General features: G+C 36.5%; 1 protein-coding gene and 1 long non-coding RNA gene across 3 annotated transcripts in view; both read right to left on the reverse strand.

Annotated features, from left to right (window-relative positions):
• Nucleotides 1–750: 750 nt before the first annotated feature.
• LOC125245596 (gastrula zinc finger protein XlCGF57.1-like) overlaps nucleotides 751–15218 on the reverse strand; it is a 37681-nt gene continuing 23213 nt past the window's right edge. Inside the window, exons 1-4 of one of the 2 annotated variants that reach the window (XM_048156265.1) lie at nucleotides 9031–9111; nucleotides 8417–8516; nucleotides 7616–7775; nucleotides 751–2785 (exon numbers count right to left, since the gene is read on the reverse strand). In XM_048156265.1, coding sequence (XP_048012222.1) covers nucleotides 1275–2785; nucleotides 7616–7775 — 1671 coding nt within the window. In that variant the 5' untranslated portion in view covers nucleotides 8417–8516; nucleotides 9031–9111 and the 3' untranslated portion in view covers nucleotides 751–1274. Of the gene's footprint in view, nucleotides 2786–7615; nucleotides 7776–8416; nucleotides 8517–9030; nucleotides 9112–15218 lie in introns of those variants that run through there. The other variant, XM_048156272.1, reaches the window with a different exon arrangement.
• LOC125246090 lies at nucleotides 5060–6370 on the reverse strand. The gene is made up of 2 exons (XR_007179721.1): nucleotides 5791–6370; nucleotides 5060–5350 (listed from the first exon to the last, which is right to left on the reverse strand). It is a non-coding gene; the product is annotated as an uncharacterized LOC125246090 (long non-coding RNA).

The following is a 15218-nucleotide window of genomic DNA, read 5'->3' on the forward strand; positions in this document are numbered from 1 at the left end:
CTGTACACGAGTCACGGAACAACCCGATTACCTCAGCTGTCACAGCAAACGCAGGTACAAGCAAACTTCTCTCTCTCTTGCTGGGAACTGGTGAAACTCCTTTAAACCTAAAGAATCAAGCCAAAGCTCTGCTTTTGTGATTTTCCTCAGGTTATGAGTTAAGTTAGCACTGAACTTGGGACTTTTCATAACTCATCAACTCCGCGAATGTGTGTACATGTATGTATGTGTGTGTGTGTGTGTTTAGCCTTAGTTTTCCGTAATCATTAGAAGTAGTCAATAAATCTTGTTTTGATTTTTCACATATACGAGTTTCTTGTGCTGTGTATCAAATTACTGCCTTAAACTTAAAAGATCCTAAAAGTTACCTCTTGCTTATAATATAATAATTACAATAATAACAATAATCATAATAAAGTATTGTTACTGTTGGCCGCAGAATAATATTTTGTCCAGAATTGGTAAAATACTCTAACCTCAATTTTCGCTGGACGAATAATTGATGAAGTGTTAAATATTAATCCTGAATCATTTACAGTGAATCATTTACAGTTGATTCAATTCTTATTCCCTGTAACAATTAAATTGAGCTAATAAATAGGCTAAGTCCTTACAATGGACATATGGGAAAGTGAATATTTACACCCTACCAACAAAGAAATGGATCAACTTCTGTCAGCTTGTTGAACACATTTATTTATTCTGACATTTTCTACCATATGATGGCTGAAGCAGCAGCGCATGACACAGTTCTCATGGTAACCAGATCAACATTGTAAATCGAATTCAACAAAACTGAAGTGAAAACACTAAATAATCATTCAATGGGATAAAATATCTTCTCTTCCCTGCAAACGATACCATGAAGAATGTTAATATTTAACCAAGTAAAAAATGAAGTAAGCAGGTTCCATATTCATTTCAGTATCAGCAGACACAAAATTATATTTTAAAAGTTAAAAAAAAAAAAAACATACAAGTTACATAAACAGTAAAAGCTCATTGTGGTTTCTCGGTTTGATAGATTTGAGCAACTATAACAATGCAAAAAATAGGAATTTTGATTCCTATATAGTAAAATCACTCCTTGCCCACCTGCCGCATTTCGTGTGCAGCACTGACGTCATGTACAAACAACTTGTAGAGAAGGCATAGGATGTAGCGTAAGCTGTTTGAACTGTGAGCGTTTCACACTTTTAACATTTAAGAGGCCGTTATGTTGACCTTGATTTATTACAATATTGAGCTGTTCAATTTTATTTTGATTTTAGAAATTAATGAATCAAAGCTAAAGGCTTTTCTCCAGTGTGAGTTCTCATGTGGACTATAAGGTTTCTTTTTTGACTGAAACTCTTTCCACACTGTTGGCAGGTATAAGGCTTTTCTCCAGTGTGAATTCTCATGTGGGCTATAAGGTTTCCTTTTTGACTGAAACTCTTTCCACACTCTTGACAAGTATGAGGTTTTTCTCTAGTGTGAGTTCTCATGTGGACTTTAAGGTTTTCATTTCTAATGAAACTCTTTCCACATTGTTGGCAGGTGAATGGGCTCTCTCCAGTGTGAAATCTCATGTGGTCTATAAGGTGTCCTTTTTGACTGAAACTCTTTCCACATTGCTGGCAGGTGAAAGGTTTCTCTCCAGTGTGAATTCTCAAGTGGATTTTAAGGTTTCCTGTCTCATTAAATCTCTTTCCACACAGTTGGCAGGTGTAAGGCTTTTCTCCAGTGTGAATTCTCATGTGGATTTTAAGGTTTCTTGTCTCATTAAAACTCTTTCCACACAGTTGGCAGGTGAAAGGCTTTTCTCCAGTGTGAATTCTCATGTGGACTTTAAGGTTTTCATTTCTGATGAAACTCTTTCCACATTGTTGGCAGGTGAATGGGCTCTCTCCAGTGTGAATTCTCATGTGTTGCCTGAGGATTCGTTCCTCTGTGAAGCCATTCCCACACAGAGTACAGGTGTAAGGCTTTTCTCCAGTGTGAGTTCTCATGTGGGCTGTAAGGTTTCCTTTTTCACGGAAAACATTTCCACACTGTTGGCAGGTGAAAGGTTTTTCTCCAGTGTGAATTCTCATGTGGACTTTAAGGTTTTCATTTCTAATGAAACTCTTTCCACACTGTTGGCAGGTGAAAGGCTTTTCTCCAGTGTGAATTCTCATGTGGACTTTAAGGTTTTCATTTCTAATGAAACTCTTTCCACACTGTTGGCAGGTGAAAGGTTTTTCTCCAGTGTGAGTTCTCATGTGGGCTGTAAGGTTTCCTTTTTCACGGAAACCATTTCCACACTGTTGGCAGGTGAAAGGCTTTTCTCCAGTGTGAATTCTCATGTGGACTTTAAGGTTTTCATTTCTAATGAAACTCTTTCCACACTGTTGGCAGGTGAAAGGCTTTTCTCCAGTGTGAATTCTCATGTGGATTTCAAGGCTTCCTTTTTGACTGAAACTCTTTCCACACTGTTTGCAGGTGTGAGGCTTTTCTCCAGTATGAATTCTCATGTGAACTTTAAGGTGATTTTTATGTGTGAAACTCTTTCCACACTGTTGGCAAGTGAAGGGACTCTCTCTAGTGTGAACTCTCAAGTGGACTTGAAAGTTTCTATGTTGATCAAAAGTCTTTCCACACTGTTGGCATGTGAAATAACTTTTAGTTCCAGTCTTTTGAGCTCCTTTTTGTAAGGAAAACTTTGTTGATTTTTCTTCAGTCATTAAATTATAATTATAATTTATAATTTTCTCTTCATCCCTTTCATTAAGTTCATGACTCGCCTCTCTCAGTGCCATTAGGTCTAGGACAAAAATAGACAAAAAAAACAAGTTAAGACATTTCAAGCATCAAAATCAACAACATTGATTGATTTCGTATTTCAACAGCAGTAATTGTGTGTAAGGGATTAAAAGTCTGGATTTCCTACTTTGATAAACGCATGTCAAAATAATTTGTTTAGTGTTTTATGTCTTTTTGGAGATGGTCCGAAATTAAAGCGAAGGCGAGATATTCAGTTGCCATGACATCCAGTGAGTGTATACTTTTGGCGACGCGACACTTCACTGCAGTAAGCGTTTGAATGGGTGTGGAGCAGTGGTTCTCAACCTGCGGCCCGTCACAAATGTAAATGCGGAGCGATATGCCGACCACAATTTAGAAAAAAAATAAAATAAATAAATAATAGCATACAATTACAATGAAATTTTAAATCAGTAAAAAATAACCGCATCAGTGCACCGCAGCAGGAATGAGCCCAACTCTGCGCACGCGCGCTGATCCGATGCTGTGCGAGGGATTGCGACATGACAGAATGCTTGATATCGTCAGAGATTGTAATTAGCCTACAGTGCGCTCAGTGTTATTTGTAAAAAGAACTGAGTAACATTTGCTTATTAAGGCGTTTATGTGATTGTTTGGTGGCTATTGCGATGCTGTTGAAGAGAGTCATACAGTCATACAGAATTAAATAGCAACTTAAAGTGATTGCATACACAGTTTGTGTGTTCATTGAGCAATACGATCCGATTATTATTGTAAAGCTAATGTCAGTAAGTTAGTTTTTATTTGTTATTTATTGTGTGCAACATCTAGGTATAATAATAGTATTATCTGCTAATACCATAACATTAAATCTGATTGGTTTGCATTGGTGACGTCATATGTAAATTATATGCGGCCCGTGAGACTTGCACTTGGACCATTGTGCGGACCACTGGGAAAAAAGTTTGAACCACTGGTATATATTATATCATTAACTGTTAATTTTGTATCTGTATCTTTCCAGCTAAATAATATATATACAAAACCTGATTTAAAGAAAAAAGTCTAGTCATTATCTCAATCACTTGGTGCCCCCCTATTGGCTGGTGCCCCATCTATGGATAATCCGGCCCTTATTATGAACACATTAAGCATGACAAACCTTACAATCGATGAAACTACAAAGCTGGCACGCATGTATGATTACAAAATAAAGTCATTAAGATTGTTATTAATATTATTTTATAAAATAACATGCAGGATAAAAGCAGGCCTAGTTTTATCACGTGTTGAGCCGTTTCTGTGACAGCTCCAGCTCTCCGACGCACAGTTATAGGCTACGTCGGCGTCCAAATTTACTCCATTTCGTTCACTCTTTGTAGATATAGTGCACTCAAATGACACACGCTATATAGGGATTAGTGAATCGGAGAACGAGTGAGCGGTTTCGGACACAGCTTAAACATTCCTTGCTGTGTGTAGCATGTGTGTGGTAGCTTTTTTGTTTGTATGCAACTGCATTAAAGACAGGAAAAAACTGCTGAAAGCATTTTTAATAACATTTGAAAAACAGTATTGTTCAGAAATTACCTTCCCTCCCGATCCTATAAACATCATATCTAGCTTGTTTAGGTGAGGTTGGAGCGCGCTCGTCTTGGGAGCGGGTATCTTCCTCCACGAGTTCTCCGGTGATTCATAATGACGCATCCGCGCCAAACATGATTTCTTTGAAATGTACTTTACCTAACTAATTTTATTGACATCAGTAACTGTAATCAAATTACATAAATTTAAAATGTAATGCGTTACATTACTGCGTTATCAGGAAAAGTAATTAGACTACGGTAAAGCATTACTTTGTAACGCATTATACCCAACTCTGGTTATAGGAAACATGTTTAAAGTCACTGCAGAAACAAGGTTGGGTTGTTGCAAAGCGCCAGACGAGCAGAAAATGGAGACATATTTTGAAACCAGCGGAGACGACAGTACAGAATAAAGCCAGAAAAAAAATTTATATATGATTCCACTAAATTAGCTTATCTTTGTAAAATGGCAAAGCTCTTAACATTAATCAATCAATCAATCATTCTATAATATCATGATAATCAAATCATTTACATTTTAGTAAGTTTTTAAGGAGATGTTGTAATATTGCAACGTTGGGCCTAGTTAGGAGCAGGATTTCTGTATTTGTGCTCACTTTGTCTGAACAGATATACAGAGCATTTAAGCATTTATTTGCAGGGTTGATTGCTTACTTAGCCCCATAACAGTATATATCATGAGTAATAATCACACGACAACAATCATATTTTTATGAATAAGCATTTATTAATAAAAATATTGGAAAAAATTGTATTTATAAATCTTTTTCTTCTATCACTTTCAGTGTGGTTTGAATGAAGTCTGAGTTTTGCAGTGATAGTCCCTAAGACAGTTCTGTTCATCTGAGAAGCTCAGGTGAACATTGGACTTGATACAGTGTATTTGTGTATCCATTATTGCAGTGTCTGCAGCGTCCTCTCTTCGTCTTTACTGGGAAATGTGCAATCATGTCTTTGCGTACATCCAGTGGATGGTGGTCCGATGACATCTTGGCATTCTGAAATGGAAAAAGTAAAAAAAAAATTAATAAGTGAATAATACACATGGGTCTTATATTGTAGTAGATAAGCTGAAAGAATAGACAGGGTGGTAGATCTCTACCCTCGACACATGGTCTAAGTATTATCCATTAAAAGTATTATAATTTCAATGCAAATGCTAATCAAAATTCCACTACTACATCCAAACAATACTGTCTGGCTGGCCTATTATGCTCTCTACTTATCATACTAAAAGAACACATGCATCCCCCCAGAGCACTTACAGGTTCATGTTCAAGACCATTCACACCTGTCCCTGAACAATGCAACAGGCATCTATCTATCAACAGGCAACAATCTCCAAGTCAGATTTGATTAATGTTTTCCAAAATAACTAAATATATCTGTGTTCTAGACATCATAATATACACAAAAATATGTAAGGAATTTTACTTACTTGAATCTTGACAAATCCTGTCATGTAAAAAAAGGAGATGAGCTTGACGTGAAGTTTGCAGGTAGAGTGAGTTCGTGGCCAGATGACCGGACCTATAAACACTTATTCTGTCCAATAGCATTGTGAGGACAAACAACAAAACCCATTAACTATGTAAATGTGGTCTTGAGAGAAAAAAAACATTTGCAGGCATTTTTTAAAAATTGTTGAAAGTGATGTTGTAATTCTGCAAAAGTGGGCTTTACAGGGTTAACGAGAACTAAAACTCGGTAACCATGAACGCATATTTGTCATTTTAACTAACCAGAACTGGTGTTGGGGCTTAAGATATTGTTTGTCAATCAGTGTTTATGTAAAAAAACAGATAATAGTAATTATTATTAAAAGAAGATAATACTACTAGTAGTAGTAGTAGTAGTAGTAGCGCTGCATGAGTATGAGCAAAGAATAAACTCTTTGGTATGAGGTAATGCAGCTCTGTTTATCATATTAGATACATTTGAGTGTGTTGAAAATGATGTTATAACGTTACTCTGTGCATTCGCTCGGCGGCTGCTGTGAGACACTGTTAGACACTGCAGTAAGATAGATCGATTTTACAATATCATATTAAATGCTGGATGATTGTGTTGATAAATGGCATGCAATTAATTTTAAAACTTATTGTATGATGGAGAAAATGCTTTTAAAATAAAGCTGGATCTGTTTATGCTATGTTAGCTACTTGACAAAATAGTGTTTTTCTCTGAGGCATGGTAAAGCATGGTACTCGCTGTAAATCAAGAAAATTAGATTTAAACAATAAGACTAAATGTGTTGAGCTATATAACAATAATTAGTTTTCTGCCAATAAATATATCAAAACAGTTGTTCCCTTGTCTATTAAAACGTGTAAATATTAAAGCGTCTTTGGTGTTTCCATGGTTTCTACCCAATAAAACCGGAAACCGAGGGTAACGCGGGTATGACACCATTGACAGGCGACTCCTCACACGTCCCGGAGCCTTGGTTAAAATTGCAATTTTCTCAAGATTTACAAATAGTTGGAAACATTTGGGATATTGTAAGTACTCAAGTGAACAAAATATATAACACTGGCCTAGTGGTTTTTGGATATTTTACTGCAAAAATATTACATATTGCACCTTTAACCCTTCACAGATTTGAAAGATGTTACATCTATGTGACCATAAATGTCTGAGTAGCCTATTTTAGAGTTGTTTCCGCTTTTATAAGAAAATTCAAGATATCGCGTCGGCGCCTCGCGTACACACAACATATATCAGTTTTAGTAACTTGGCATCGCAACCTGTTAATTGTAAAAATAACATACATTCAACCAAATATGTAAAAATTTATAATAGTATGTGTAAATTAAAAGTGTTTAAATAATATAGTTCAGCCTCCAAATCATGAATATGGAAACATTTGGATTTGTGCCAAATTATAGGTTATTAATTGCCGGTTTCTGTTTCAGTTTAGCTTTAAATGAATTAGTTTTTACTTCACACTTATATGTTATTTTTTTCATAATTAAAATAGTAGTGGTGCCCCCCATATCTACAAATATACCCGTGTGACTAATGGAAACACTGAATTTTACATATTACTACATTTACTCACTATAGTAATGAGTTAATAATGCTTAATTACAAGTAACCAAACCCTAACTCTAGCTCTACAGTAAGTGCACTTGAAGAAGTGAATGAACCAACTGAGTGAATTAGGACACTTTTCTTCAAGATTATACTTCTGTATATTCTCTATTTCTGTAGAGCTGGACATTTTAATAAGGATCAAATACAGCTTTGAGAATAAAACCAACCTGTTTCTTCCTCAGTTTCTTCATGTTTCACACTGAATGTTTCTTCAATCTTTATTTCTTCAAACTCCTCTTTATTAAACTCAATCTTCATGTCTTCAGCCTCATCTTTAATAAACGCCATCTTTATGTCTTCACTCTCCTCCTCTTTTTTAAACGCCATCTTTAAGAAAGGAATTATTAACAGAGTTAATGGTCTTAAATGACCCAGTTTGACAAACAAAAAAAACACTCAAAACTAACGCTGCAAATGAATTCAAATGAAACTTCATATTTAGGCATGTATGACTGATGAAGTTAGTGTTTGTTGTTCTCGTTCATGTTCACCGTTTGAGCGGAGGGCTGTTTCATAAAACAAGATTAGAAAACAAGCCAGGCTTTTTTAACTTAATCAGACTTGTTGTCAGCGAATTCTGATTCATAAAACAAACTTAAATTAGTTCAAACTCAGTTACTCTGGCAACCACAATAGTCCATTTACAGTTACTATCATAAAAATACACTTACTTGTAGGTTTAAAATTGTACATAAGGCACATTTAATGGCCAACATCAAATATTTTAGCGAAATGTATATTTTAGAATTATCGCGCTTCTATTGCGTTCCGTCTGTTTAGCGCGCATGCGCACAGCAGCGCTCATTCATTGTGAAGTTTAGCAGCAAAATGGAAATGACTTTCAAGACTTTCATTTTGCATGACTTTCCAACATTTAATAGTATTAAAATTGTTTAAAACAAAACACACAACTATAAATCATTTAACTGTTTCTATAGATTTAAACAGATTACATTTTTAAAACAAACCTTTCTTCAGCAGAATCACAGCAGATGCAGGATCGCGGCACAGTCATTTGACGTCATGTCGTCACTCCAAAATAAAAGTCCTGTTCAGACGCTGCATTGTCTACAATCACAGAAGAGCATAGACTGTTTTACCAATTAATCTTTGTATTACAATTAACAGTGACAAATATGATACAAACAAATATGGTAAAAAGATTGTATGAGTTCATTAAGAGTTCATTCATGTGTCCTAATTGAAACATACATATATATATATATATATATATATATATATATATATATATGTATGTGTGTGTGTGTGTATATGTGATATGTATATCACATTTATTTGTATAGTTCTTTTCACAATACATATTGTTTCAAAGCAGCTTTACAGAGAATGCATGTCAAAATTACAATTTGAAGATGAACGCAGTTAGCTAATAATGTAATAATTTAGGCAATTAATTTACAATCACTGTTAGCAGTTTAACTGAAGGTAGAAGCAATGAGCTCCTGGAAAAATGAATTACATATTAACAATAATTAGGATATATAGAAATTTGGGAATGTGCATGTTGAGCCATCTGGTTGAACATGCACATTCCCAAATTAGCGTCTTCTGAAGTCCTCACAGAAGTTGGCGGCATCTCTTCAAAGGGTCATCTGAGGTCTTCTTAAGAGGCTGGATCCAAACTGAAGCTGATGTACTCTCTAGTCACCTCGGGAAAACAGAAAAGCAAATGGAGAATAATTAGCGTAGCTGCTGTTCATAACATTAAGCAAAGATAGTCATGTGCAAATGATCTGATGAGAGATGCATTATGTGAATGTTTGGCTAAAGAGATGCGTCTTTAATCTAGATTTAAACTGGGTGAGCGAGTCTGAGCCCCGAACATTATCAGGAAGGCTATTCCAGAGTTTAGGAGCCAAATGTGAAAATGCTCTCCCTCCTTTAGTGGACTTAGATATCCTAGGTACAACCAGAAGTCCAGAGTTTTGTGATCTTAAAGAGCGTGAAGGATTGTAGGGCGATAGAAGATCACTTAAGTAGACAGGAGCTAAACTATTTAGAGCCTTATAGGTCATTAGCAATACTTTATAATCGATACAGAACTTAATGGGTAACCAGTGTAGAGATGATAAAATTAGTATTATATGATCATATTTTTTTGACCTGGTAAGAACTCTAGCAGCTGCATTTTGGACTAATTGTAGCTTGTTAGATACACATCTGAAATCTCACCTCGTTCAATTGAGACATAACCGAATGTGTTTATAAGAATACTTGCTGAGAGGGGTATTTTGACTGACATAATGCGTGTATGTGACCATCCAAGTGCATTGAGGACACGAAAGAGAAATCAATTTGTGGTTCATTAACTATCTGAAATGCACCTCTCTCTCTCTGTGCGCGAGCTTTCTATGTGTGTCTGTGCGCACCGATAACAGTGTGGCATGTGATACCGAATTAAATCCTCTTTTGCCTCTTCTAGCGCTGGAATGGTTTTATATCTGTGTAAACTAGCAAGACAAAACACATGCAAATTACAACCTTTTACTCTATTGCGTTAAACTTTGATTGATCCATTGATCCGCGAATCACATGCATGCCGAACCGTGGGGCTTGGTCCGTACGGATCAACAACAGTCCGTTTAACCACTAATAGATAGATAGATGTCAGAGCTTCAATCACCACTGTATATCCAGAATTATGACTGCTGGCCTCGTATTTGGATCACAGATTTGATCATTTCTGAATACATAAATTAATGCACTGCAGTTTTATGCACTGTATTTTAAAGAGTTTTAGGTCACCATTCACTGGCATTGTATGAACACACAGAGCTAGGATAACACATTCTGCAGAAAAAGAGTGAATATACAATGAGAACATTTTCTTTACTGTTCCTGTCTGCTTTGACATGAGCTTGACCAATTGCATTTGAAGACATATGTGGCCCTGGACCACAAAACCAGTCATGAAAGCTGACTAAAGCACTCCATTGATGGTTTGTTAGGATTGGACAATATTTGGCCGAGATACAAATATTTGAAAATCTGGAATCTGAGGATGCAGAAAAGTTGTCCAAATGAAGTCTTTAGCAATGCATATCCACTCACAAAAATACATTTTTTTATATATTTATGGTAGGAAATTTACAAAATATCTTCATGGAACATGATCTTTAATTAATATCCTAATGATTTTTTGCCTAAAAGAAAAATAGATCATTTTGACCCATACAAAGTAGTGCTAGTTGTGTTCCTGGTTAATTTGTAAATGCAACATGGTCAGTCTTTGTGTATTTTACCTAAGATCACCCACCTGTTTGTTTCAACATATACAGCTTACAGTTTAGTGAAGCAACAATCCCCAAAAAGCAGTGGTTAGAACAGCTAAGTGTGATTGTTAGGCATAGCAAGAAGCAGAGTTACTGCATGTACCTGGAAACATTTCATGAAAGAAACATGCAGCTAAAAAAATAAATAAAAAAAATTCCTAAATAATTATTTTGCCAAGCAATGTAGTTCTACAGCAATGTTCAACAGAATGTTTGCCAAGCAACATCAAAAGTCGCAGTGGCGCACATATACCTGCGACCTCAATACTGATGTAATAAGGTCACAGATAAAGGTTTAAAGAGTATTTTCACAATCTTCCAATGCCAATCATAATCAAGGACTAAAATATCTATAAGTGGAGTTTTAAAAGACTTGTGATCAGATTATATTAATACTATGTGTTAAAAGGACCTTTGAAGTAAATTGGAGATTTCAGAAATTTATATAGTAAATCCTGAAAAGCCAAAGAAATACACTTACAGTTCACAGTGATCAACATGCTCTTGTATCTCTGGTAATGGATCAGTCTTGCTGCAATACAAACAGACCACTGGCGGCCCATTTCCATATACTTGTCCTACAGCAACCTGCCAAAAACATTCACAACTTACAAATCTGCAGTGATAGTGTTAAAGGGACTATTCAGCCAAAAATGAAAATTCATCATTAATTCTCTCTCTTGCCGTCTGTGGCCTAAAGGATACAATTGTTCCCTACACCCCAAAATAATATTATCATTTATAATATTGCCCACATCCCACATTTACTGGTAATCAGCAACAACATGAATCTAATTATTGGTCACTAACTCAATCTCTGAGCACAGCTGTATGAAAAGAAGCACTTGGGTGTTCTGCAAAATATCATACATTCATGAAACTGTTCAATTGTCATTTTATAGAAATGTTTTAAACACTTATTGAGATCTTTTTGAAGAACTCTGACATAAATCGTAGCTGCTTCTATTCCAACTGCATCAGATCATAGGTATTCAGGGGAATAACCTGTATCTGGACACGGGATAGGATGGAGAATGTTTGTCCTGGTGCAGCCTCTGGTTTTTACCAGCTCAAAGCCACTGCCCTCACCCATCTTAGGTTACACATTCACATGCAGAACATTACTTTACATTATCAAACACAATGTGTGCATGTAGCTACAGATGCACCGATGTATCGACCTCTAAAATGACACTTTTTTGATCAATTTTAAACCATATAAGCTAAAAGGTGAAATGTCAATACATGAGACCAGAGTTAATCATTGAGTTGCCCATGCCTTTACCAGTGGTCCATACTGGTAGTTGACCAGGAAGCAAGCCACATTGAGTAGCTCCTCAATGCTTCCACACACAGAAAGTGGTATGTCTCTGTCAAAAAGTTTGTTCTCTCTCAGGGTGAGATGCACCTCTCCACATGGACCCTTAGACGTGCAATGGATTGAGTCTGCCTGACATCCTCTCTACTCATTTGGGTGTTTCTTGGGAGAAAGGCAGGCCGGTAAACCTTGCATGGAGCCAGATTGTCCACAAGGAACCCTTTGTCCATCATGATTGCCATGTCCGGTGTGAGTAGGTTTGTGATGCCAGACAGCTTGAAGATCTCACGGTCACTCATGGATCCAGCATACAGACCAGATACGAATGTAATGGCCATGCCGATCATGGCCTTGAATGTAGCATGAGATTTGTATGTGGAAAATACCTCACTCTTCAACAGGAGAGAGGATGGAGTCTGGCAGAATATTTCAGTGCAGTCAAGCACCACTTGTGTATCAGGAAAAGCTGAAAACTCTGGTGGAAGATGAGTTTTGACAGTTTCACGTGGGATCCTCAGACGTTGGCTTCCAAGCAGGTTGTATAGGAAGTGAGTCCAGGTGGCAATAATCCTGCTGGCTGTGGTGCGGTGAATGCCAAACCGTTCTGCTAGATCCCTGAGAGGCAGACCCACTGACAGATGCATGAGGAACAACAGGAGCTCATCTATGGGTTGAAGTTTCTGTGAAAAAAAATAACTATTACACCATTGTTTTTTACTATTTATACATTTACATTTACTACACAAGTACTATTTAATACATAAAGTAAATTTTTCTGATTATACTTATTTACTTTTACTTACAGGTGTGAAACGACATGAGGGTGAGTAATTAATGACAGAAATTTCATTTGAGTGAACTAACCCTTTAAAAAAACATATTCAATGCAGTAAGAGTATGGTGGTATTAGTACTTGAATACTTCCTCCACCACTAGTGTTTCTACACTGTAGAATTACTACTTTCATTAAAGTAAAATATACTTTTAAAGTACTTCTTCAAACACTGATAATGCATTATAATTGTTGTACACGTGCACACCGTTGTTGGTTGAGAAAACTCAGAGCTGCTGGCAGAGGCAGCCTTGGTGTTGACTGCAGGCGCCACTAGTTTCTAAAAGACCTGGAAATGTTTGTATGAGGCAAACCTAAGAATATACAGTAATGACGCCATCTTGTGCACCTAGTCCATTGTTTTAGCTGTTTCATACACGTTGACATTGATATGCACAAATATAAATTGAACACTAGGCTTACCCATTTTGTAAAAATATAAGTTCTAAAAAATTTCAATAATCTAAAAGTTAAATAATCTAATGAATTGCTACATCATTTGAATTTAATATATTGTTCTAATTTAACAAATGAAAACTAATTTCAATTTAGGTATACAAGTTTTTGAAATAAAGCACATTTAATAAAACAAGTTTTTTTAAACTAACCTACACCATACAATCAAAACACTTGCAGTTAAGTACACTTCTGTGAAATTATGGACAAAGAAACAGATATGAATTTTGATTTCATTTATTAGCATCCATGAACAAAAAAAATAGCCTTTTGAATCCAGCAAACAATCAAGATATAGAAACAAGTTTAGTCAAATTTAAACAAACTCAAATACATCTTATATCAAAGCAATACAAGTAAAAGCAAGTACGATTTAGTTTATATTTAGTTAAACTTTAGCTTACTTTTTTCAGAACACTCGACTTTCATCATTGCAACGACGGAGTCGTCTTGCATTTGAAATGTATGAGACTGAGTCAAGAAAGTGTTCTTCGACATCTTCAGAATCTTGTAATAGATGCATCACGCCTTCGGATTCAAGATACCTCTTTAAGACTGAATTGGACACAGTGACATTTCGCTCTTCGGCGTCTGCAAAGACGCAGAAACTGGCTGATGCAGTTTGTTCGTAAGTAGACGATCTTTGGAGCATGTTGCATCTCTCGCAGCGATGGTTCTTGGACTTGACTTTAAAGCTCTGTTGCCAACATTTGCAATGACCACATCGCCGCAAGATCTTACCCTTTTCACCGTCCCGGACAGGGCATCAACGCGATGTTCGACTAGGATGAGTGCTCTCGAGCCTTCCAAAGCGGCCACTTCTTGCACCTCATTCTGCCTGGTGGTGGTGACACAAACATCACCCCTGAACTCTCTGGTGGAAAGATTTGAGAGCCTGTACGTCGTACCCAGTTGAATGGCAACGATATGGGTATCCCACAGATGTGCTTTAATTTTTCCAGTTGCATCTTCCAGATAGCACGTCTGCGTTTCTAAAATGTTTCTGTTATAAGATACGGATTCTGGAGTTTCGCTTATGAACGCAGCACGTGCTACCAAGACGCCAACCTGAAATGTATAAAGAAGCACAAAAGAGTCCATTAGGTCGTTGCCATTGAACAATTCACTGAAAGTACCAAAAAAAAAAAAAGCTTATGGGATTCTTTGAGCCCATTTGAAGAATTTAAGCCACAGTTTTCGGGGATCTCGATGGTGGTGCTTTTCGTGGGAAATCAATCTTTTCCCACAACCAGGACGTTTGTGTATCGGTTGCACCGGACATCGTATCCTTCACCTCCTCGAGCTATGTGGGGGGGGGAGAGAGATTACATAGAAATTGTACAAGTAAATACAAAATTTGTATTTACAAAATTATGTTAAGTTATAGGTTGTAGCCTATTCTGTTTTTGTTAAATAGCCTACGTTGGCGAGGCTACTCTACATTCATTTTGTGGTCAAAACCTAATTTAGTGCTTTATAGGCCTAAATCGATACAAACATAAAATATTTTATCTATTAGGCTACACCTTCAATGAAATGCTGCGCTAAAATATCAGAAAATGATTAACAGGCAAACGACAAGAAATTCAATAAAAAGGTTGTTTATTTTTCCGTTTGTGTGGATGGAGACGTCTCCTCGCTGCCCGATCCGCAGCCAGGTTGAACCACCTGATTGCGTGCTTGGCGACCTCTGCATCTGTGGCTGACTGTGTCTCTGTGTTTTTCTTCACAGCACCTGTAATCAAACAGACAGATATGTGTATGTTTATGGTATGTAGCATCCAAAGCCATGTATGCTGACACAATACAACATTAAACATGAATAAAATAAACAGACAACTGCAACAATACATGGTTTATATGTTGTTTTC

Source organism: Megalobrama amblycephala, linkage group LG1, assembly GCF_018812025.1.
Source record: "Megalobrama amblycephala isolate DHTTF-2021 linkage group LG1, ASM1881202v1, whole genome shotgun sequence".
In the NCBI taxonomy this organism is placed as follows: Eukaryota; Metazoa; Chordata; class Actinopteri; order Cypriniformes; family Xenocyprididae; genus Megalobrama; species Megalobrama amblycephala.